The sequence below is a fragment of the Martes martes genome, assembly GCF_963455335.1.
Source record: "Martes martes genome assembly, chromosome: 3".
Taxonomy (NCBI): domain Eukaryota; kingdom Metazoa; phylum Chordata; class Mammalia; order Carnivora; family Mustelidae; genus Martes; species Martes martes.
Window position 1 is genome coordinate 119,676,556 of NC_137890.1, and position 26,720 is coordinate 119,703,275.

Here is a 26,720-nt window from a genome sequence, read left to right on the forward strand (position 1 = left end):
GAGTGGAAGGGTAGACAAGGACAGATAGGCAGATAGACAGAAAGGTAAGCATTGAAAGTTGGGGATGGAGCTACCAGAGAGGAGACATAGGAAGATATAGAAGCAGGAGGCATATCTGAAGATAGGAAGCACCAAAAGCCAGTGGAGAGCTGGGTTACTGAAAATGGTAAATCGAATCCCAGAGGGAGAACCATTGAGTGGAGTTTCAGTAGAAAAGCTGCCCAGATTATGGTAGTATGAAGAATTAGTATAGAACAGCTCAAGAAGAAATTAGATTATTTTTTAAGAATTTGCTAGTGTAGGAAAAAGCCAAAATAGAACAATCTATTAGTAGGGACATTTACTTGTTTGTTTCATACTTTTTATAGAATAGAAGGCTTCCATTAGCCTGGAGACAAAGATTGGAAGAGATACGTGGGCTAAAGAAAAATAATATTTACAGAAAGATTAGGTGAGAAGTTATCCTTAGGAAGTTACCTAGGAAAAAAGAAAAATAGCCAAGCGTAAGTGGAATATATAGATAAAGAGGGAGAAAATAACGCACAGCTAAGCCCTTCAAATAAGCAAAATATAAGTAGCCCTGCAAAATCAGAAAGATTAGTTTACTATTTATTTTTTTTTTAAGATTTTATTTATTTATTTATTTGAAAGAGAGCGAAAGCACATGCACACAAGCAGGGGAGCAACAGAGGGAGAGGGAGAAGCAGGCTGTCTGCTGAGCAGGGAACCTGATGTGGGGCTTGGTCCCAGAACCCTGGGATGACAACCCCAGCTGAAGGCAGACACTTAACTGACTGAGCCACTGAGGCCCCCAGTTACTATTTATTTTAAACTCAGTTGTTCAGCATGGTTAAGAGTACTGTGACAATTATGGCCAAACTATAGACCATGGGCTATAAAACAGTGGGTTTAATGTGACAATGGAGAGCAATCCTTGGTGGTCAGTCATTAAAACCTGCACGAGATGGCGGCACTGACTCATGTGTGCTCCAGCGCAGGCAAGAAGGGAAAAGGAAGAGAAGGACTAATGAACACGTCTCATGACTATTTCAATTATAAGTGACAGGAAGCCCAAACAAACCACCTTCAAGAAACTCTCACTGCCAAAACATGGATGGCTAGTGCTGACTATAAGCATAGGTGACTCTGGGCAAAAATGATGTCAAGGGACCAACCTCTGTGTTTCATTTGTTCTGTAATGGCCTCCTTTTGATCCTTTGAGTGGTAGCAAGATGACGATGTATTTTCAAGCTTTATAGCCTCACACCCTCAAATCCAATAGGAATGAGAAAGGGTTTCTTACCCAGAGACTCCAACAAACATAACCTTTATGTTTCATTGATTCTGGTCAGGTAATAAATGTATCCCTCAAACAATATGTCCAAGGGAGTTGGATATTTAAGTGAAGTGGTCAAACATCTCATGAGGCAGGTAAGAGATCAATTTTATTTAACTCACATGCCAAAGAATTGAGAATGGAGGAGAGTACTTTGCTAAACAACAACAACTTTGTCCTCCCTGGAGTAAAAATGAACATGTTTATGTTAGTACCACATGCGGGCGACCTGGATCAGGATTTGTGTGGCATGTTGAAAACTCCTATCCAGGCTTTGCTCCTACTAAGAATAAGCCTCCAGACAAGAGTCTTTGATTTCCTTTTTCCCTAGTCATTGGTTTTTTTAACATGGAAGATGAAGTCTCTAGCCCATTTCTGTCCTGGAATTCTGTGGTTTTATCCATGGTTGCAAAGTCGCTTGTAAAGACCTACTCATGCCTAACCTACTCTGGTCACCAGCAGGGTGACAGGAGGGAGCTGCTTATCATTGGCTAATGAGGGGTCATTTATAGATATGGGCTCTTGTATATTTTAGGTCGCTTTTATTTGGAGGAGTCCCGGAGGAAATCAATTTAAAGGGTATGTGCTAAGACACTGCTGGAGTTCAGTGAATCACTAAAAAGCAAATTCTGATTTTTACGAACTCCATTTTTATGGTGTGAGTTGTAGGGAGGGGTGGTTGTTTGGAGTGCTGTGTTTGTAGGCTGTTCTCACCCTGTGGATGGAGTGTGAAAACCAGGCTTAGAAAAAGTGGCAGTACATTTCGGTTGATTTTCATATTTTCCGTCCATCTGTGGTATGTTACTTTCTACAAACTTTCAAAAACAGCCTCACTAGTGAAAAGGGAAAAAAAATCTGACCAGATCTTTTGAGAGATGACTAACAAGAAAAAGCTCCATGTATTATATAAGATCTTACTGTTTGTGAAATTTGGCGTTAGAAAAATATAAATGAATATTTATGGATTTGAAAGAGATATAAATTTAGGAGCACCTGAGTGGCTCAGTTGGTTAAATGTCTGCCTTCAGCCCAGGTTATATTGTGAGGGTCCGGGGATACAGCCCCACATGGGCTCTCTGCTCAGTGAAGAGTTGGCTTCTCCCTCTCCCTCTGCCCCTCTACCCCTACTTGTGCTCGTACCCTTTCTCAAATAAATAAATGAAATCATTTTAAAGAGAAAAAGATATAAATTTAAATATTATTCTTTCCTAACAATGATATTAATAACAATTAATATTGTTTGACAACTAACTATAGCCAAGGCAACATATTATGGATCTTCCATTTTTGATTGTACATAATTCTCAAAAAATCGTATGAATTAGATATTTGTATTATTTCCACTATAAAGTTAAGAAACTTGAGGCATGAGGAAAGTAAATGGACTTGCTCAGGGTCATATAATTATTAAGTGTCAGAGACAAGTTCAAACTTAAATCCAACCCTAACTCTTCTCTTCTTCTTGCCAACAAACCCCCCCCCCTTTTTTTTCAATTATTCACTTTCCTCTGCAAAGGCAAGTGATTCAGGGAAGATCAATCCCAGGCCCAGGGTCACAATAAGTGAAATCCTGATTGATTTAAACCACTAATTAGCCTCTGATTCCCAAACAAAGAGTTTATGTATGTATGCATGATGCAATTCTGGCTAATGGAATATAAAACGAAGACTGCTGGGGCTGTGCACAAAAGCTTTTCTCTCCATAAAATGGGAGTCCTGTGCATCTGGGTTTTGCTGTATCTGAGTGTGATGCTTAAAACTGATACAACCATCTTGCCATAGGCATAAAGCTAAATGTAACACTAAAGGTGATAGTATAGAGATGGAAGAACCTAAGTCCTTGATGTTATCGACCTGCTGATTTTTAGAAAGCCCTTCATGGAGTCAACATACCTTTAGTTTTCTTCTTAAGGAAAACAGTAAATCTCCCTATTATTTAAGCTCCTTGAGGTTGGAGTTGATGTCATGTGCTGTTGAGAGCATCCTAACAGCCACATAGGTCTGCCTTGTTTCAAAGCTCAAATTCTTAATCTCTAATCCATCCAAGGAGCGGTCTTACCCTATTAAGAAGTCCTAACACAAAAGTTTGGTTTCTGAGTTAGCTACTTAGAATTCACATTCTGTTTTCCTGTAAAACAAGGTAATAGGTTGATTCTGTTTCCGAGGTAGTCCACAAAACCTATTGATTCCATGAGACAGCTAAACAACAATAGGTGACCCTTGGGCAAGTATCAAGTACTAGAAAGTCAGATACTTAAGATTTTTCTCATTAAATACAAGATTTCCTCATTCTTTACCATATTTTATCAGCAAGCCTACCTCCAAAGTATATTTTGCCTCATCTACTGTCCCTCACTTTTCTCTCACCTCCATCTCTGTCAAGTCTGCTCTGAGTCACCATCATCGTTGAGGTTGTCTTTCCTGACACACACCAACCAGCTCTGCCCTGGGATCTTGCTGTCCTCCCATTCCACTCAGAAGTGGGGGCCGAAGGTGGGGGGGTGGGCATCCAGCTCTCTTCTGTTCCAGGATCCTGGGAGTTTTATCTGGGGCATGTTGTCACTCCCCTCAGGGTTTTCCTTAGTTTGGAGAAGTCAGGCAGGATTCAGTGTTCCTTCTCAAGATCGCTTCTGTCTTCCTTCCTGACTCTTCTTGTTTAACCGAGGGCATCTGTGCACAGTCCTGGGAATGGAACCTCGCTCTGACTTGTGTATTCTTCCATTGTCTTTACCTGGACCTTTCTGCCTTCCATGGGATCTGGAATTGGAAAAGTTAAGTCCAGGAACAGGAGTTTTCTCCCTTTCAGTAATTGTGTTTCACATAGAACTTGAGTCAGTGAATGAAATCTTGGCTGACTATATGGACAAAGGGCCACAGGGTAACAGCAAATATTTTTAAAAACATTTTGGGATATCATCTTTTCACACATGAAGCAGGGCCTGATTGAAAATGTTAACATATATAACATGCATCAAAACAAACAAAAAATGACTTTGTTGAACAACCATTATTTTTGGCCTCCTAGGTTTAGAAAGAAATATATTCTTTGTCTTCTCTTACACTCCTGTCTTCCAGATACACTGCAGTTCTTCTAAGTACGATGTTCCACCCCAACTCAGCTGAGAAACCAACTTTTCTATTTTGCAATTAAGTAACATACAGATATTCTCATTTCTAACATCAATATAAGATATTCATTAATGAAGATACCTTTATGGCGATTCTCCTGCCGGTACTTTCTCGATAGTTCCCCAACACTCTTTATCTCAGACAGTGAAATAATGGGCCTATGGAAATAAGCAGTGCTGCTAACTCCATGTAACAGAATACAACTGAATCTCATTTTCTTGGCAGAGATATTTGGGTAGTTGGCAAGCTGTGAATGGATGAGAGCATTTCTCAAACTTTGGCACTCCTGAGAGTCACCTGGAGGGCTTGTTCAGAGCGACGGGCTCCACCCCCCAAAGTTTCTCCTTTAATTGGTTGGAGCAGAGGCTTGAAGTTCCCAGGTGTTGCTGATCCTGCTGGTCCACGAATCACACTTTGAGAACCCCTGCACTGGAAGATGTCAAAATGAGGCTACAAAAAAGACACACGAATGTTAGAAATGTAATGGTTAGAATCCTAACCATTCTAAATATTATCCCATGTGGTATATGAGATGGTCTTGTGCCAAAATGCCTCCTTCAACCAGGAAATTCCATCATCAGACAGGAGTAGTAAGCGGTGCTGAACCGGTGATGAACTGTGCCTCAGAGCAGCAGGTCTTGGGCACAGGGGAGGCAGGCCCGTCCTTTGATTTGCGGTGTGATCACTTCTCCCAGATCTGTGAAACTAAAGGCCCGTAGGCTTCATCTGTAGCCTGCCAGCCACCCTTTCCTCCACCCTAGCACTCTTAGTGATCTTCGGAATGATGCACAGTTAGATGAAGAACAGAATGTCCTTTTCTTATGTCTCACTTCTCTGATTGGAAAAGGTAACATATCTACTCCCTGGAAAACAGGGCAGGGAGACCGATACTAGGTAGATGCTGTTGTGTTGTGATAAAATGTGCATAACATAAAAGCTACCATTTTAACTGTCTTAAAGGCACAATTCAGTGGAACTAAGTACATTTGCAATGTTGTGCTACCATTTCCATTCTCTACTTCCAGAACTTTTTCATCATCCCAAAATAAACTCTATACCCATCAAACAATAACTCCCATTCTCCTCCTCCTCTCAGCCCCTGGAAAACTCTGTTCTATTTTTTTGTCTCTACGAATTTGCCTATTTTACTAGGTAAATTTTTGAAGTAAGTAAAATGTTATTTTCGGAGATTCCTCCCACTATTTCTTTATGATCCGTAGAATCTTTACATTGTTCTTGGCTCTCCAAAGTCACTTTAACCAACTTCTTCCCATAAAATGTCTCAAACACTTCCATCCCCATGAAAGGACACTCTCTTTTTCCTTCATGTCAGACATAGAAATCTGCTGAGACTCACTCATGCAGATGTGTAAGTAACTGGTGTTCTTTGAGGACTTTCTTTGTGACAGACATTTTTCTAACTGCTTTCTGCGCATTGAGCCATTCTATCCTCACAACCCCACCCCTAGGGATTACATTATTATCATTTCTCTTTTACTGACAAAGAAACCGAGACTCGGGTAGGATGAAGCACATTTCCCAAGACCACACAGCAAACAGGCGATGAAGCCGGGAGTTTGACTCCCGAGGCAGTTTTCCTAACCACAGAAGATGCTTATTAATCAAAAAATTTAGTAATTAGTGGAATATGAAGCTTGGTGACTAATGGCATGTTTCCAAAGATATTTTTGAGCTAAGAGCACTTTCTGGTGGGAAGCCAAGAGTCATCAGGCAGACCTAGAGTAGTTTTTTGCTTCACCCATTACCTCCATTTCCACCTCCCAACTGACTCTAAAAGGACAAGCTGAATCCCACCTGTCCAAGGAACTTGACTCCTTCTCAGACTCCTCCTGCTACATTCTCCTAGCCCCTTCTGCCTGTCGTAGAGGACGGAACCTCCTCTGCCTAGGCCTCTGCTTCTGGGTGGGTACAGAGGAGGCATAGAGCCCTTCTTAGGCCTTAACTTGAAAAAAAAAAAATGACATCAAACTTTAACATTCTACTTAGCTAGTCTTGTTTTAGCCAAGATTTGCCTCTTGAGACTTAAGCTAAGGTCAGCCTAACTAACTTGTCTTCCCCAAACTTGTCCCCAGCAAATGCACAGTCTTAATAGTCACTCGACTGTAATGGTCATCTTTTCACAGTTCACAAAAAAAGAAAAAACAGGACTAATAAAAACAAATGAACAAAGTTATCACATAGAGAGAAAAAGGAAAGAAAACTGCCAAAACAACAATAGTAACAACAAAAATTATTGAAATAAATTTATGAGCCTGCCATCTTAAATCCTTTTTGGAACAAGATAAGGAATAAATATAAAGGAACAAATGAATGAATGAATGAATGAATGTGCTTGGGTGGTAGCCTGGAAGAATTAATTCAAGTGTATTTCACACTTAGGAAGCAGGTTACTGACAAGTCACAATGGCATTTTGAATGTATCACCTTTTCTCATTCTGACATTTATTTAATTTATTGTAATTCAAAATACCCTGAAATTCTACTAACATCCAGATATATTTCTCTATCAGAGAATGATTCAATGTACCAGTCCTGAAAAATAAATTTGAACTTCCTCCAACCAAATATTCCCTGGTGGGCCAAATTCCCTTAAGATTTTTTTTAAGATTAATTATTTTTAACCCTAAGTTTCACAGTAGAAATAGGAGAGAAAATAATGATTACTCATATTAGTATCTCCTGAATATGAAAGTAGTCTGGGTTCCTAGTAAGAAAACATGCATTTGAGGTAAAGGATAGGTGAGCAGCTAAAAACTCAAACTCAGATCAGACTTGAATTCAAACATGGTGTGGTCCTTCCTGGTTGTATGACTTGGAGCAAATCCCGAAAGTGTCTGTATCAGTAGAATAAGGGTACAGATAATAATTGGATTTTCCTCATGATGCTATGTGAGGATTAAAAGAGATAAAGCTCCTGGCCTGGTTCATAGTAGGCAAAGAAGTTAGCAGCATTAACATATTTATCTATCCTAAGATAACTGAGGTTTGAGTGAAGCTTTAGTATTGCTCTTAGGGTTTTGGTGTGGTATGATTTGGTTTGATTTTCATTGTTTTTGTTTGTTTGTTTGTTTGTTTTGTTTGTTTTTTGGTGGGGGACTGCAGTCAGCTCAGATCACAGATATGTGCTCATCAAAGAAATAACACGAATGGATTTGCCTATGTGGGAACCACTTACCCCCCAAAAATATCCATACTGCAAAATGAGCAACTTCCCTTAATTCCCCCAGCCATCCCTGGAGGGCTCACTTGGAAGATATTTACCATGTCTGAGTTCAGTACCATCCCTAGCCCAGGCCCAGTATAACTGCTTCCCTGGACACACTCCTCATTTTAGAGTACTCAACGATGGCTCATTTTTGTTGTGACCCTCCCCATGGGGTGATAAGTCTTCAAGCCAAGAACAACTTGAAACCCACACCCCACTCCCTCTATGGACTATGGAATTCCCCACCCTCCCCTTTGTGCTCCTCTCCCATATCCTGGACACTGAGATCTCAGAATTCTCTGCCTAAAGTTCCCCTAGTCTGTCTCCTAAATCTTAATAGGTTTCTTCCCTAAGTCCGTCTTCCTGCAGGGGCCAGAACACTACTGATATGTGTACCCCATCACCTCTAAAAAATGGCCAAGAAGCAGCCGCTTTCAAAGCTGGTCAGGTTGATGAGAGTGATGAGGGAGGCTGCAGGGGTCCACTGCTTATAGAGTAAGCCCTGGGCAGGAGGTTAGGTGGGTGCAGAGAGACAGCCACAGCCAGCTGGCCCAGCCTTGCCATGCAAGGAGCTGAGAACTCTCAAGTCAAACTCAATTTGCCAGGCTTTTATGAAACTTATTAAAAGGTAGGAGGGCAGAACACATTTAATAATTCATTCATTTGATATAACACTTTAAAATATTTAATTATATGGTATTTGGGAGAAATGTGCCCCTTCCTGGGCCCAGCAAATATTAGGGGCAGAGTGAATGACTTAGCGGCTTATTGAAATGTATCCTTTATAGGAAGAGTAAAGCAGGAAAAAGAAAATTTCAAACCTAAGAAGACAGTTTCTAATTGCAACCAGCACTTGAATCTTAACACTCAGTAGGTGTAAATGTGGGCACCAGTTGCCTGGAAATAACAGTGGTGGGTACACTGGTATAACCATTTTCCAAGAGTCTACTGTGGACAGAAATATTTTCACTGATATAATTGTAAAAGTCAAAATCTCATGACCTCTCCTTCCGTGGCCGCCTCCTTCTTTATTCCCTTCCCCTGAAAATTTTCTAGTTCAAAATATAAGCCCTTTGGGAGTTGTGTCATCTCATTTCAAGAGAAAATTTGGGGTATAAATAGCTTCCAAGGATCAGTCGAGCACTGACTGGACGGAGGGTCAGTTTTCACAGCTCCCTGGCTCCCCACCTACACTTAGCTCATGTTTAGAGACACTTAACTTTCTGCTTTATTGACCCTCTTAGGACCAGGAAGAAAGAAAGAAAGAAAGAAAGAAAGAAAGAAAGAAAGAAAGAAAGAAAGAAAACATTATATCAGAGGAAGGATTTCTCAGAGGTCAGCAGTGATAACATTTTACACATATACTCCTTATCACTTATTTTCTATACAGTGCATTTTAAGAATTCCTAAAGAAGGTGCACCGGTGACTATGTTTCATGTTCTAAGATTCTTAAAGACAAAGTTTTGATTTTTTAAGAGCACTCATGATATAAACAATTATGCTTACTCTGCCATCTAACATTAGGGTGAAGAGTAATTGAGCTCTTGGATATTTTGAAAGTAAAATTAATTACAGTATTTGAGATCCTATTTTATCAAACCTACTTGCACAAATTTATTTCAAAAATGAAATGAGGGGACAACATAGTCTTACATGTTTTCCCTGTGACATAATCTTCTGTAAATATTCAGATATTTTCACATGTCTCAAATAGATGTATAGGAAAACTGTTTATAATTCTCTAGCAAAAGTCAGGATTACTATTCCGTATTATACTATAGTTCTGCTTCTGCCCTATGTAGCACCATCCAATGAAACCTGAAGAGTCCTTATAGTGCTCAGAGGCAGGAAGACAGAGAGCATAAGGCAGGTGCCAGGGAAAGGGAGAATGAAAGGGAGAAGAGAGAGACATAGAGGAGTGGGGAGAAATACGTGCCATTAGGTGTGTTGGTTTTTTAAAAATTTGTTTATATTTAGGTTTTTATTCACATGTCTTTCAAGTTTCTTTTCTCCAAATTGGAAAATAATTATCTTAGTAAATCTGCTACAACTATTTATAGCTTCCTTAGGAATGTCTTACTAACTCTACTAGAGAAATGAGTCTAAAAGAGTTAGTATTTAACAGAAATACTGACTTCCTGGGCTGAAGGCATGCAAACGGTGTATACAATTTTTAAAATTTCTTTTTACTGTGCCTATAATTCAAAATGCCATAAAAAATGTTTAAGGTCTTTTCCACACCAAGTGTTCATGTTGCCATATAATTTACTTCAAAGAATTGTAAAGGGGCTATTCAAAGGCAAATTATCCTAAAGGCAATGAAGGGGGGATGACTGACAATAGTGAATTCACTCCCAGGATACTGCTGCTGATTATCAGTCAAATAATATAGGACTCTAAAGTCTCTTCTACCATCCTCATCCTAACTCTACTCCTCAAAAGTAATCACTTGCAAGTTTAGTGTAAATACCTCTAGAAGTTTCCTAGACATTCAGTAGATAAATGTTCATCTCCTGCTCTGTGCCATGCACTGTTGTGGGTGCTGGTGATACAACAATACTCAAAAAGAGACCAACTCTCTGCTCCCAAAGTCTTCATGGTTTAGTGGATGAAACAGAGAATGAGTAAACAAACCAGTAAACATACAACATGATATCAAGTAATGGTAAGTGCTAAGAAGTCGATAGTAGGACAGAAAGACAGAAGAGAGGTGTTTGCTGGTTGAGTTGGTGTGAGGGATCAGGGAAGCCTTCTTTCCCTGAATACAGTGAGAAAATAATCCCCCCAACCCCAATAGGGTAAGAGAGCATAAGCAAAGCCAACAGCAAGTGCAGAGACCCTGGAGCAGAAGCAAGCCTGGCAGGGCTGAACACAGCAAGGAGGTCAGCATTGCTGGGACAAACTATGTAAGGGGGAACTGGTTAGGAGATGAAGGTAGAGACAGGGCTTGTGATGAGCTACATAGGACTTAATGAATTAGGCATTGAGAAGGTCTGACTCATACTTTAAAAGAGGCAATCTGGCTGCAGAAGGAAGAGACTGAAGGGGTTCAGGACAAGACTGGGAGACCAGTAGGAGGCTACTGCAGTAGGCCAGGAGAGAGATGATGGTGGCTTGGCCTCTCTCATTCATTGGTGGTAGGAATGCAAAGTGGTACAGCCACCTTGGGAGAGAGTTTGGAAGTTTCTTTAAAAAACAAAACACACTCTTACTATGGAATCCAACCGTTGTGGTCCTTGGCATTTACACAAATGAACTGGAAAAGTCTGCATACAACTATTTGTAACAGCTTTTTTGTAATTGTCAGAACTTGGAAGCAAGTAAGATGACCATGATTCAGCAATTTAAAAAGAGCTATTAATACATGAAAAGAGAGTTTGGTATTATATCCATAATAGCTAAAAAGGCATTTTAGTGCCCTGCAAATGATTTTTATATTTCACAACCAGGGTAAGTGATGTGTTCTATTAAGTGAATATTAATATAATGCAGAGTTGTGCCTTTGTCATCTATCAGATTTATAATCCAAGCTGATAGTTACCACATAGTGTTCATGAATGATAGAAATATTCTTCCTCAGTCTTTATATATATATATTACATATATAGCATATATCTCTATATGTCTATATTTATATATCTATATCTATCTATATCTATTTCTATATATCTATATCTATATATCCTTAGCCTTTATATTATTAGAAAGAGAGGATGAGAGAGGGAGAGAGAGAGATTGAAATTAATCTCAGGGAATTCGTTCATGTGATTATGGGGGCTAGGAAGATGGAAATCTTCAGAACAGGCTGCCTCTGGCTGGAAATTCTGGCAGGAGTAAATATTAACAATCTTTAGTCTGAAATCAGTCTGAAGGCAGAATTCCTTCCTCTTAAGGGAATCTCTGTTTTATCTCTTAAGGCCTTGAATTATTTGGATGAGGCCCAGTCACCTTATGGAAGGTAATGTACTTTACTCAAAGTCTACTGATTTACATGACAACCGCATCTAAAAAACACCTTGACAGCAACACTTGGACTGATGTTTAACGAAATAACTGGCACCATCCCCTAGCCATGATTACAATATAAAATTAAGCATTGAAGAGGTATTGGTTGCTTTTTCAAAATTTGCTTTTAGTTATAGAATAGCTTATCTCGTGCTTTACTCTTTACACACTCCTCCTATACTCTTACCACCACAAATGAATTCACATTATTCTTTCTCCAAGATTATATCTTCATTCCTTCTTAATGAATGACATCATGCATCATGATTAAGAACTACCATATTCTCAGACTCCTAAGTCTCATATCTGTATTTGACAGATCATTTCCATAGGCTGATTTTGTTGATGATATGTCTTGGATGACTTGTGATTTTAGAACATATAGCCTTAAGAATACCAACATTAATTGACCACCATTACAATGTGTGTCTGTCATTTTACTCGGAGTAGCTGATAAAACAAGGCGGCAGGAGAATTCTTGGAGCTCTGTGACATCCCAGTATTACACCACAATGGTTCCCATTCCACCTGTCCTGTTCTGTGTTTTTATTTGATCACTAGATAAGAAGTAATAGAAAGGGCATAAGCCCTGAATTTTCAGACCATGTAGTGTAGTGTCTTGATGCAATGGGCTAAACAATCCAATTTAATATGGACAAAATGCTAAAAAAATTATTTTGCCTTGCGTTCCAATGTCAATGTATTAAGCGTAAATCAAAACCACCCAAACGTAAGTTCCAAAAGAAAGTTAAAAAAGATACAAAGTAAGTATTAATCAGTATTAACTTCCAATTATGCAAGGCTCTTGTATCTTCATATGTATACGTGTAGTTCTGTCACTCCAGCATTGAAGTTGTATATATTGTGTCATAAGGCATTTCATAACCACATTTGTAAATATTGGCAATTGGCTGTGATCTAATTGTTTCTAGAAAAGAGCAGCACATAGAGGTCATCATATAACCTTTTGAGACTGTTCTTGGTAGTATTGGGTGCTGTGGATGGGCTTTCTACCTTTTTTGCCCTTTTCTTGGTCCCTGCCCACTCAAGATGGTGTGACTGGTTCTGGAGGCTTTAGCACGCGCTATCATTCTGTCTTCCTTCCATCAGCTTATGATCCTTGGGATTCACCCTGTACAAAGAGATTTACTTAAGCGAATGGAACCCCAAAGCCAAAACCAAAGTGCTCTAAAAATGGCTCTGAATTATTAAATTGGTGCACTGACACGGAATTAACAGTCAAGTGACAGACAGAGGTGGCCTGTGTTCTTCCTGGAGGCAAAGCTCAACTGCTCTGTGGAGTGTTTTTATCGTTTGTGGGGAGGCTTTCACACGGTCTTCCCAGTTCAGACCTTTAGGAAGTTCTGGATCACTGGAGCTGAACAGCCTCAACGATAGGTACTACACCCACCGGTCCGGGCAGTGTGGTCTATCTGGAGCTTCTAGAAGATAGGACGGTGCAGTCGTTTCACTTCCTGTTCACTTCCCCACTGATGTATTTGATTTCCTTGGCCAACAGTCCTAAACACAGCTGATGTCCACCCTCCAGACAGCCTCTACCCTTAACTCGGGGTGTTTCACTTCCACTTCCACTGGCTCTGTCACCTAAAATGGGTTTTCAAAATAATCTGTTTATCTTTTTTTCTTCACTTTTTAATCTGTGATGTTGATCTCATAATGAATGTTAGAGTACTTGATGTCCTATTTTCCTACAATTTAGAGATAGCATTCAAAATGAAATAACACATGTGAATGACCTGTAGACTCCAAGGCCTTATGCAAGCAGCCTGTGCTAGCTGCATTGTATATATGCAAGACTAGCAAATATAAGACGACTTTGATAACTTGTACTCCCTGTTTTCTTTCCAGTCCAGTTGCCTCCTTAAATAACAGACATCTGTTTATGAACTCTCTTCTCTATTTTAGTTCTCTTCATGACTAGAATAGCATATGAATTGGTATCTCCAGACAGGTATGACAGTATCTCACTTGGAAAGCTGCAAATGCTCAACTCCATTAGTGCTTCCCTTCAGAAGATGATCAATTTGAGAAATTCAGAGCTTTTCAAATGTTAATCCAATTATTTTTTTTTAAGTAGCTCATACTAAGGGATGATCAGAGAGTGATTTGCTATATTTTCAATCCTATTGCAATATTTGCTTATTATCAGATTTACTTCACTTTTTCCTAAAGTTTAATCGGTATAAATTTTTGTAGAAGACTGCTGGATACTGAAGATGAACTCAGTGACATTCAGACAGATTCGGTCCCATCGGAAGTACGGGATTGGCTGGCGTCCACCTTCACACGGAAAATGGGGATGATGAAAAAGAAATCTGAGGAGAAACCAAAATTTCGAAGCATTGTGCATGCTGTTCAAGCTGGAATTTTTGTGGAAAGGTAAGTGAAATTGTTAGCATTTCAAGATAATAAAATTTGGAAGGTAGGAGATATACTTACCATCTCAAAGTTATATGAGCCAAACATTTTACTTATTGAGGAACACTGCAATCATAAGTATACCCAGAATGAGCAAATTTAGAACTTTGTTATAAATTTGCCTTAACAAAAATGTTTTGTCCTGGGTTTATTACTTTAATTTAATATTTAAATTGACATAAAGACTGGGGCACCTGGGTGGTTCAGTCAGTTAAGTGTCTGCCTTCAGCTCAGGTCATGATCCTGGGGTCCTGGGATCGAGCACCATGTTGGGCTCCCTGCTCTGTAGGCAGTTTGCTTCTCCCTCTCCCTCTGCTCTTCCCCCTGCTTGTGTGCTCTCTCTCTTACAAATAAATAAATTAAATATTTTTTTAAAAGAAAAGACTACAAGCAGACTTCTGAATGCCTAGTGTACCTCAAATGTAGCTTTGTGAGTAACTGTTTATTAATTTCTTAAATTAAACCACATTCATACATTATTTGTATATATTTGTATAAATTATGCCACATTTATTATTTATTAAATTATACCACATTCATACATCACATTCCTACATTACACAACTAATTTTACTTGAATAAAATGTAACTTTTCATAAAACAAATTCTATACTACATACTAAAATCAAACAAGACTTTCTCTGCATTAAGTCAAAAAGATCATCCTCTTTCCATCATGGGAGAAAAGCTCCTTATTTAGCTTTTGTAGAGTTCTTTGACATTTCTGTCACTAAAGCAAGGAATACTTGATGGCCCCTAAAAGCACCAAATCAAATCACCGTAGTGTCTCATGTGAAATACATGCTAATGTGGCCTAATTTTATATTTGTCTAGCCCTTAAGAATACAGTCTATTTTTCTGTCTAGGAAACAAGATGTTCCAGAATTAAAGCTAAAGAAATTACTTGAAATAAACATGTTACATCTGACAATTCTGAAAACTAGTTATTAGAAATCCCTTAGATTAAAAAACAATTACTTTTTATTAAGTTATATATAAAAAGATGAAACATTTTTAAACAAATAAAATTGAAGAGAGAATTTTTTGTCAATATACTTAAATTTGAGAGACCACATCATTTTTCATCTTCTGACATCTCTAGTTATTATTTCTAATGAACATTATACACTTTAATTTTCCTGTTTAAAGAAAAATAGGAAACACATTTGGGTTTCCAAAATGTAAATGAGAATGTATAACAAGAAGTAGTTGATGCCATTTAAAAATATAACTACAACACATAAAGCTTGAAGTTCTTGCTTTGTGCATCTACTATCCGCAATAACCACCACTCGGTGATTATTTAAATTATTTTGAGTATTTTTTAAAATTTTATTTATTTATTTGACAGACAGAGATCATAAGTAGGCAGAGAGACAGGCCGGGGGGTCGGGGGAAGCAGACTCCCCGCCGAGTGCAGAGAGCCTGATGTGGGGCTCGACCCCAGGACCCTGGGATCATGACCTGAGCTGAAGGCAGAGGCTTTAACCCACTGAGCCACCCAGGTGCCCTATTTTGAGTATTTATTAGCTATATTTAATTGGCTTTGATAAAAGAATCCTCATAAGAAGCAATTTTATTAGTGTGGTAAAGTGATAACCACACCCCCTTATAAGGTATATAAAACGGTCCCAACTCTGCCAGGTGGGACCAGAAATCTGCAACAGGAAAGCAGGGCTGGAGAGAAAGATTATCTATAATGATATTACCTTTTTTTTTTAAACAGCCTAGGAAAGTGTATGACATTTAATGATTTTCATTAACACCAAATCAAAAATATCTCAATAATAGTTCAGAAAGTCAGTGAGAGAATCACAGATAAAAGAGAATATGTGTGATTTGCTGAAAGAATGTATATTTTTCTTTTTCAAGAAAATATTGTAGAACTTGGCAAACTAAAAAGAAGGCGAACTGTGGGAGTAAATTTCTATTTCTATCCAGTAAAAGATTAAGATTTCCATAAAAATTTATTGATATGCTAAATGTTCATTTTTTTCATATGCTACATAAAATATTTTATTTAATGGCCTATAGAAATATCAAATATACTTAACTGGCAAACAGTCTTGAAGAAATCAGTATGTTACAAACATATGGAAATGAAATCCCCATTAGTAGGTGCATAAAATAGGAACCTATGTTTATCTTGGATTTTCAAAGATAATTGTCTTCCATTCTGAAAATTAGAAAACCTTCCCGAGTATTCTCTCAAGTCTCCCCTCCCAAGACTCCCTGCCTCCACAGGTCCTCGCAATTCCATTACCCAGGTGCACTTTCCTATCTGCTCACTTCCCCATCTCCCCTCCTGCAACCCCAGGTCCCAGCTCTGTCATCTGCCATCAGAAACAGGACAGCAGCTTTCCAGTTGGGTCCTCACTTCCTCAACTGCCCTCTCCAAACAAGTCATTCCACGGGGACATTTTAAAATATAAATTAGTCCCTGTCACTCCTAAGCTTAAAATCTCTTGATGGTTTTCCATTTCACTTGGTATTAAGGGTGATTTCTGTATCATGGTTTTGCAGGGTTCTTGTCTCATCAAATGCTACCTTCATTTTTGACTGAATTTCTATATTGCTCTGATATCAATGCACATCCCTAACCCTTTCTCCCGTTGGGGCCATAATCTTGTTATTCCCTCTACCAAAAATGATTTTCCCTGCCCCTGCTCCTGGCTGGCCCTTCCTGTCTTTCCAGACGCCTTCCCTGATTGCTGTGCACACTGTCCGTCACTTTGTCTGCCCTGACCAGTGGTTTACCTCACAGCACTGAGTGCTGCTTGTAATTATGTGTTTTTTATTTACTGCCCCTCTTCACTGCTCAGTAAGCCTCACAAAAGCAGTACCTGCCTTTTTCTTGTTCGCTCTGGGCTCTTACCTAACACAACGTCTGACATAAGATAGTTTTTAGTTTTCGTGGAGTTTTTTTGAGTTCTTGAATCACACATCACAACTGTAGTAAAAGTTTCCAAAAATAATCTACCGTATTTCCAGCTGGACTTTCAACACCTGCAGGAGTCCAGGAAATTCCTTGTTCTTTGTCAGCAACTTGTAATATGTCAGCTATTTACTCAAGTGTGAGGCAGCGGTATTACGGTCTGCCACAAACAGATTCTGATTCCAGTCATCCTTATTTTTTGGTCCTAATACTTTATTTCCAATTATAGGATTAGAAAAGATAATGGGGAAGTTCCTCCATTTCCTCAGAAAGATAATCTTCTTGGTCTTGTTTTATATTCCATGTAATGAGAATGCAGCCTGACATTCACTCCTTAAGCCTATTCCAGTTCTAAGAGATCAGCACCAGAGTTCTGACAGAGGCCTGGGAGCCCCGAAGAACCCAAGAATTGCAGGCAACAGCATGGGCTGCACGTAGTGAGAACAGTAACATCAATGATACTAACGGCTTTCTTGTATTGAGCACTTGTTATATTATGCTAAACATTTATATCATTTACTCATCACAAAAAAACTTATAATTATCCTCATTTTACAGATGAGTGACATTATATAGCTTTCCAAAGGTCACATAGCTAGTGAGAGGCTAGTCTGTTATTTAAAGCATGTCTTATCTTTGCTGTATCCTACTGCCTTTTGGTGACATGAAGGCACAAGGATTGAGAGTTACTTAATTTTTTTAAATTTCTTACTCCTGATTATTATATTGACCTTGTTTTCCTAATCCATCATCCTCTTATTTCCCGTCCCTCTATTTTTTAGTAGTAATGACTAGAAAAATAGATAGAAAAGACTGTTGTCTACCAAAAAACCCCCACAAAACAACTAAATATCATTATTGACAATAATTATTTTCTGGATCTGTTATAGTACAATTACTAATTCCCTTGCCTGCAAAGCCACAATAATTATACCTATCTCAATGTAGTAATTAATATAAGTATTTTTATTTATAAAATGCTCTGAAATTCCAAGAGAGATAGAGAATAAGGATAATTTTTTATTATAACAGATTACCCACATTCAAAAATTATTGAGTCATTTAAAATAAACATTAAATGGAAATAGTGAAATAAAGTAATAAGGTCTCTGTGATAAAATGGGGAAACACTTTATCAAGGAAGGTAGGCTAGAGATATACATAAATGCAATATTTTAATTCTGAGCTTTTAAGAAGTCAAGATTCAAAAGAGGAACATGAGAGGCTCCTGGATGGCTCAGTTGTTTAAGTGACCGTCTCTTAGCCTCAGTTCAGGTCATGATCTCAGGGTCCTGGGATGGAGCCCCACTTCAGGCTTCCTTTTCACTGGGGAGCCTGCTTGTCTCCTTCTCCCTCCACCCCTACCCTCGCTGGCATTCCCTCTCTTTCAAATAAACAAATCTTTTAAAAAGAGAGAGAGAGAGAGATGAATTATTGGCATTTATTATCTTTAAAAGAGAGGTTTTACATAGAAACTAAGGAATATATCTTGTGGCTTTTAAATCCATAAGGTACCTTGAATCAAAAAGGTTAGTATCTAGGGGCACCTGGGGGGCTCAGTCAGTTAAGTGTCTGACTCTTGGCTTTGGTTCAGGTCATGATCTAAGTGTTGTGAGAGTGAGTTCTGCATCAGGCTCAGCACTCCATGTGGAGTCAGCTTGAGATTCTCTCTCCCTCTCCTTCTGCCTTCATGCTTGTACTCTCTCTCTCCTTAAAATAAATAAATTTTAAAAATCTTTAAAAAAAAAGTTAGTGTCTTCTGTAGTGGTTTCATGAAATAGCAAAATATTTTCCAAGTGGCTATTTCTTATATTAACCTCCCTCATATAAATTAATGATATAATCATTAAATTTTTACTTTGTTCAGGCATTTTGGGAGAAATTACAACAGTATAGTCTAGGAATGTAGCTTGCCAATGGACTGGCAATATGAAAATGAAGGGACAATTTTTTCTTCCCAGGATGTAGGGGATGAACCTTATACCTGCCAGTTCTGAATAGAAGTCTATGCTATTCCTACACATCGGGGTATCACATTGATTTTCTTGTCACATGAACTAATGGAAGAGTTTCATGGATTTGGTTTATGTCATTTTGGTTACCCATCAGAAGATCCAGCAAATTACTGATGGATAAAAATATTTTTATTGGTGCTATTATAAAAATGGAAATAACTTTGTTCTACATAATGTTTCTTAATTTTTATTACATGACAGTTTGAACAAACTTCAACAATTTTCGTCAATATGCTCTGCCCTAAAATTTCTAACTTTAGAAAAAGGAAGCTGTGTAAATTCTGATGATACTACATTTTCTGTCTTGTAATTTCCATTTTATAAGAAAAAAAGAAGAAAGAAAGAAATCCATAAGGGAAATATTTTAGTGACATTCAGCTTCCTGATCTAAAATTTTGGCACATAAATGGATGCAAAACAAGAATATTCTTCTCTCACTGGTTTGGGCGTGCCAGAAAGTTTGCTGCACGTACAAAGGACAGTCTCTTTTAATAAGACGAAGCAAAGAAAAAGATGTCAGTCATATTGACTTAGTAGGGTCTTTGTGTGTAGACAAATTCGTATTAACCCATGTCCCATTGTAGATTCTCAATAAGTGGTGATCATAGTAATCATTATTACCACAAAGAGAGCCTGTAACTAATGATAAAAGGTGAACATGTCAAAAGTAATCTTTTCCCTTACATTTTAAAAAAATAGTTTAAATCTTTGAGTAAATGAGTCTTACATACACACTTGTTTCTCTTTTTCAGGATGTACAGAAAGTCTTATCACATGGTTGGTTTGGTATATCCAGAAGCTGTCATAGTAACATTAAAGGTGAAATAATTTCAATTATTTTAAATTTTCAAATAGTCACTTTTTCAAATCTTCTTACAATGGCTGGGAGAAAATGAGAATAGGTCTTTGCTGCATCTTATGTATTGGTACATGAAAAATACTGTAGCCATTCACAACATGTCATGTGTTCCAAATCATGGCTCATTGTAGACTTAAATGAGGATTGATTTACATTAAGTCAATGCATGTGTGTGCACACATATATGTGAGTTTTTTCCTTCTTCATGCTTTGTTTAGATGGATCTTGAATTCAATTTTGAGATGGCACCAGGACTTGTCAGAATATATGTATTTTGTTATGTATATATTGTGGGAAAGTTTCATGCATTGAAAAAAGGTGTTCCAGGACAAAACTTACATGAAAGAAATTTGTTTAGAATTTTAGGTCTGAGAACACATAAAAAGATAAAATTAAGAAAGAAAATAACAAAAAAAAATTCAGCTCTCTTATCTCTGCTTTTCCTATGGCTGATACCCAAATGCAGTATTAAATATGTTAGAAATAACTGGAGTCAAAACTCTGAAGTAGAAAAATTTTTTGGTTCACTTGTTTCTACTTTCTACTGTGTGTGTATACAAAAGCACGGTTCCTATTTCTGTTCCTATCCTAAGCTCATCATTTAACATCTCTTATTTCTTTTTCATTTTGGTGGAGAAATTCAACTTTGTCTTCTCTAACAATTTCATAGTGGTTTTCCTGTATCACCAAGAATTTAAAAGACATGGGCAACAGAATATCCTGGGTTGCTTTATTTCTGATATTTTAAACTCCTTTCTAGTTTAAATTTATATTGCTATTTATATTTTATCTTTTGTTAATTTTCTTTTACACATCCCCTTTGCATTTTTTTCCTTTGCTGCATAGTAGACTTTAATCTTATTAATTTAAAGAGATAGTTTTTCTTGGACACTTTTTTATATTGATGTTTCTAAAGCTATAAAAAAGACAGGTATATAAGTGAAATGTCACATTATAGGATATTAATTACTCCTTGGATCTTGTGAGATTTTTGTTTCATCAACTGTGAACAAGAATATTAATTATTTTTATTTTTTTATTTTAATAACATTTACTTAGAAACCAACACAATATTTTAGTATGAGAGAAAGTAAACACTCTTCTAAAACGTAGTAGAGAAAAATATATCAACTAAAAGGTTGAGGGAGGAAATATCACTAGTGAAGAATATTTTTAGTTAAACAGTTCTTACTTCCTGAGATACCTTCTTGTCTTATTTATCCTCAAAGGAGCATCTGCAGTAGTTTATAAGTGTAAATCATCATTGTTGACAAAAGTCCCCCAAAGTGGAGAACTAACCTTTTACTCAATGTGAAACCCCAAGCAGGATCTATAAATAGCAGCCTCCTAACTATCTGAACTAATTCTTGTGTTAGCTTTGGAATTTGATAAAAGATTTGTTGGCCTTATTTGAGCTTTATTGATGTTAAAATGCCTGCTCACACAACCTTCAGAGATTTTAAATTTACAAACAGTGTTTGTAAAGCAAGTGTTGGGGATCAAATCACAACCAAATACAAGGAATTTAACAAAGGCGTACAAGCAAATAAAAAACCATCTCACTGGTGTTTTCAAGTGATTAAAAATACCATTTGAAGCTGTTATTACTATTTTCAAAAGCAGTATTTTTATTTGTTTTTATTAATTATTTTTATTAACATATAATGTATTATTTGCCCCAGGGGTACAGGTTTGTGAGTTGTCAGGCTTACACAAAAGCAGTATTTTTAAAAGAGACTGTTTGAATACTATGTATCAGATTCTCTGTTTAGTTTCAGCATGTTATAGTACAGATTGTTGGCCTCTCTAAAAATGTATTAAATGAAGTTGTAAATAATCCCAGCTCAATTTCAAAATGAATGCACAGTTTTAAGGTTGCCCTATTCAATACTAAGCTTGCTGTGTGTATGTAAGCACACACTTTGCTAAGAATTTCTAATAATCGTTAGAACTGACTGTTGTATTTCTTTAAGTTTTTAAAATTTCATTGGTATATTTAGCATTGGAGCTCCCACTCTACATGAACACCTCCTTAGTGTATAGGACTGATATCACTTGTTACAAGTCCCTTTTTGTGAACCCTTCTGCAAGTTTTCAACCTGCAGTTACTTAAAGCAAAAATCATGAGGTAGCTGTAATGGTTTGGCATAGCTCTCGTTGCCTTCTCTCGCACTGTTAGTGGATTTTTTCCACGGGTATGTATGTATCTCCCTATAGGCCTGACCACTTCCCTTGGGAATCGCCTGAAATGCTATAATTACTTTCCTCCTCCTCCTCTATCAAAAGACTCACTTCCTTTTCCTTCCCATCTGTCCCTGGAGGAAAGTGTAAATGAATCAGCCAAGGTTAGAGTAAGAAGGTAGTATATACTCTATCTTTCTAGGTTATTTGAAACTTAAAAGAAGACATAAAATATCAAAGCTTTAAATCAAAGCATTAACTCTTGTGGTGGAATTTCAAGCCAGGTAGAATGTAGTAGGTGGGAAGGAGAAATTGGGGCTATTTTCCCCTATTCCTCCATTGACACCACCCACATAACATGTAATACTACCTTAAAATGAAGCCTCCTCTGGACAAGTGATTTATAGCATAAATTTGAAGAGAGATTGAGAATAAGATCGTTATTATAGTGTTATCAGGTTTATTACATCAAGCTTGATAACTTTGGGATTAAGGGGAAGATTTTAACACTTATATTACCCATTATGGCCTCATTTTTGTGAACCCATGGATACTAAGTGGCTCTATCATACCAGACACTGGAAAAAAAAATATAGTCTGATGTTCTAAATAGAAATGTGACCTACTAAATCTATAATGTCTGATCTCTCCAAGAATTTTTCACAGAAAGAAACAACTAAATGATATTGCCATCTAAAGCATTTACTCCTTTTTTCGTTTTTTACAGGACGTTGATAAATGGTCTTTTGATGTATTTGCCTTAAATGAAGCAAGTGGAGAACACAGTCTGAAGTTTATGATTTATGAACTGTTTACCAGATATGATCTTATCAATCGTTTCAAGGTCAGAAACATGGAACAAAAATGAAATGCTCTTAGAATTCGTTATCTGAATAAGAACGAAAATGCAGAACATCGAGTCATTAATCAATGCATTTTATAACATTTCTAGTTGGCAGGTCACAGAACTAGCAGAACGAGTTCACCACATGATGCAGCCATTATCCACGACTCACTGACATATATACACATGGACATTGTGAGGCCATTGTAGCCTCATTCCAACAAGATACCAACATCCCCCTGAATTACCCACAGACCAGTCATGTCGCGATTATGTTTAAAAAATATCGTCTTCTGTGTTCCTAAAACACAGAATGAACCTTTCCTAAACCGAGATGAAAGGGCTTCTTTCATTTTAGCGCCATTTAAGCAGCAGATTTGATCCAGATTTCTGAGCACTCTGCAACCTATACCTTTCATCATTACCAATGGAATCATGGAATTTTAGATAGAAGGTACTGGGAGGTCATTTGTTTTAATCCCTTGTATTACAGATAGAAAAACTAGACATCACCAATTATAATTGGGAATTTTACTCTTTTAAGAACTAGCCTTCAGTCTTGACTCTGGAAGATATAAACATTTAAAGACGACAGTATGGGTAAGATTGTTATTTCATCTACCTTAGTTAAATACCTGGGGGTTACAATCTTTCTTAGGATTGAAAGCTAGCAGGTTAAGGAAATTGTTTTTCAGAACAGCCTACATGTAACCTCAAAAAACTACTGCCCACATCTGACTCACAGTTGTGTCCCATCCTAAACATTGTTGTGCTCATGTTGATTTAGTGGTACTATTTTGGCCAAAATATAATCATGATTATTACTTTTTGCAGATTCCTGTTTCTTGCCTAATTTCCTTTGCAGAAGGTTTAGAAGTTGGTTACAGCAAATACAAAAATCCTTATCACAATTTGATTCATGCAGCTGATGTCACTCAAACTGTGCATTACATAATGCTTCATACAGGTATCATGGTAAGAAAGTTTTTATAACTGAAGTTTGTTAATGTGGAACATCAAATTCCTTTCTCCTACATTGCCATTGTCTCACATTGCCATTGTCCCTTCAATACCCACAGGAATATTATAAGTGATGATCTTTCGGATTTTTTTTTAAAGATTTTTTTTTTTTAATTGACAGCGAGAGACACAGTGAGAGAGGGAACACAGCAGGGGGAGTGGGTGAGGGAGAAGCAGGCTTCCCATGGAGCAGAGAGCCCGATGCAGGGCTCGATCCCAGAACCCTGGGGTCATGACCTGTGCCAAAGGCAGACACTTAACCACTGAGCCACCCAGGTGCCCCGATCTTTCGATTTTTGAGGGTTAATGAATTGCTCATAATATGCATTTTTCCAAAAAATATTTTAACTCCATGAAAAAAGATACCCAGAGGCAAATGTAAATATATTGCAAATTTTCCGAAATTTGGACTCCCAAACATTTTTGTTTATAATTTTTTCCCTATGGGAATTAACCAAAAAAAAAACAAAAACAAAAACAAAAAGTGACCTACACAGTCTTGGGATAAAAGTTAGTTACAGTGCTCTTCCCTCATGTTCTCCCAAGCTGACTTCTGTGGATTTTTCTCTTTTACTTGCACTGATAATCACAATCAAATCCTAATAGGGACTTTGGAAATGATTTATGTGAATTTTTCCAAATTCTCCTTCCTCGTCTTTGCATCTAAATGAATCAATGAATAAATAAATAAATGATTCAGCAATGCAATCCAGGACAACAACGAGTAGATGTTAGGAATTCTGACTCTGCCTGGAATTTCTGTAATGTCTCAGAGTTTACAGTGACTCCCAAAAAGTGAAAAGGAAGGAGCAACTCTTTCTTCTAAAAATTTCACACTGAGTTGGGTTCAAAGGGATACAGACCATAGGAGATGCCCAAATCTTGGTACCTTCTTGATTCCTGATGTGTCGGCCTCTGCTAAAGCAATGCCATAAATTGCATTTAAGTAGAATGTTCCATCAAATCCCATAATATACATTGCCTATCTATTTTGACTTCAGAAGTCGCATACCCATTCTACCGGGTCCTTGACACTCAGATCTATGTAACTAATACTCTTTGGGGCCCAGAGATCCTCAATACCTCATCTGTCCACACCAGAGATTATTCCTAATCTGGTCCCATGCAAAGTCCCTAGAGCCACAGTATGTTGTCCCAAAGATCCTGAAAACTTAGAACAGTTACATGATTCTTCAACTTTGTTATAAATAGAAGTTTTTCATATTAATTTTATTTTTCCCCAAGAAACTGTAGTGTGTTGTTCACTACACATACAATCTATTCGCTATGGTTCATCCAATAGTGTCTCATATGATGATTGAAGAAATTGTTTGCTCCTCTTCTTCATCTTTCTTTGCCTCCAAAATGTTGCACCTCCATCAATGCCTTGGGCTCAGATCCCACTTCTAACCCATGTTTTCATTATCTGTTGCTCCAAAACAAACTGCTCCAAAACTTACTGGCTTAAAACAACAACTTATCAGTAGCTCTCCAAGGTCTTTAGCTAGAAGCGTCCCAACTAGCAGGTTCTCAGTTGAGGTCATTGATGGGCTTAAAATCAGCTAGCAACCATAGCTGAGGACATCATTGAACAAGATACCCATGGTGGTTCACTCACATAGCTGGCAGTTGGTAATGGCTGATGGCTGGGAGCTCAACTTCTAATAAAGGCTTTTATTTAAGAAAGGATTTTCTTGGAATCTCACTGCCAATTCAACAGAAATCTGCGTTACAAAGTAACGTAACCTGCTTTGGAATTAAGTCCTATTTGGGGGAGGCAGAAATCTCAAAAACTTTAATTGAGGCAGTGGCATGACCTCCTTGTGACCTTGTAGAAGGCTGAACTGTATGTGTTGTCAACATCAGACCTTGTGTTTTCCTGTAGTAAGTTATATATGTGGACATCACAGACTTATGGTATAAATGTACCCCATTGGCTGAGATCAAATGCAGTCATGGCTAAACTTCTTGGTCCTAGGTTGAAGCTTACTCACTCTTCTTTTCAGGAGTCTGATTTGACATGTAGAAAGAGGAAGTAGAGGTAACAATAATAAGTTGAAAATCAAGCATGCAAAGACATAGCTTTAAGATATTATAAGCTTTTAGAAAGTAGTATATATAACCTTCCTTGCAATTGTTTCTAGCATGTGTGCACACACACACACACAGAAATTCTTTTAAAGTTCCTTTGCTTTAATAAGACTTCACTGTCACAGCTGTTTCTTGAGCTCTTTGCCTCCTGACAGCAGCAAATGCTGTTATCCTTGAAAACATCACTTCAGCATCTTCCTGATTGGAGCTGCTTGCTGTTTCCTCTCTAAGGCCTTGGTCTTGAGTCTGATAGTGAGATGGTTTTCATTTTAAGTGTGGCATGTCCTCTTTCCTGAGTTCTGTGTATTTGAAAAAATTAACTGAAAAATGAAATATTTAAATGATTCTCTGAAATGGAAACTGAAGTGATTAAGTTTCTTCAGAACAAGATGGAATGGAAAATTAATGCCTACTTCAGTATAATCAAATATCTACTTTAATTATGAAATTCAGTGAGAAGATGTATACCATATTATGCTGGGAAGTAACCAAAATTTCATCATTTAAAAATATATTTCTGCTTAAGTACTTTTTTTTTGCTATGAGTATAAAGGGAGCCAAATAAAAGTCTCTGATTTCAGCTTTAGAATCTCTCTTCTGAAGGTGACATTGAAGGGATGAAGGATGATGTAAATACAG

At 37.5% G+C, this 26,720-nt stretch overlaps 1 protein-coding gene across 1 annotated transcript in view; it reads left to right on the top strand.

Annotated features, from left to right (window-relative positions):
- The window catches only part of PDE1A (phosphodiesterase 1A), a gene marked incomplete at both ends in the record, with an annotated part of 235,893 nt that overhangs the window by 152,891 nt on the left and 56,282 nt on the right, over positions 1–26,720 (top strand). Inside the window, 4 exons of the mRNA XM_080798429.1 lie at positions 13,915–14,097; positions 19,839–19,905; positions 22,854–22,970; positions 23,805–23,945. Coding sequence (XP_080654555.1) covers positions 13,915–14,097; positions 19,839–19,905; positions 22,854–22,970; positions 23,805–23,945 — 508 coding nt within the window. The remainder of the gene's footprint in view (positions 1–13,914; positions 14,098–19,838; positions 19,906–22,853; positions 22,971–23,804; positions 23,946–26,720) is intronic.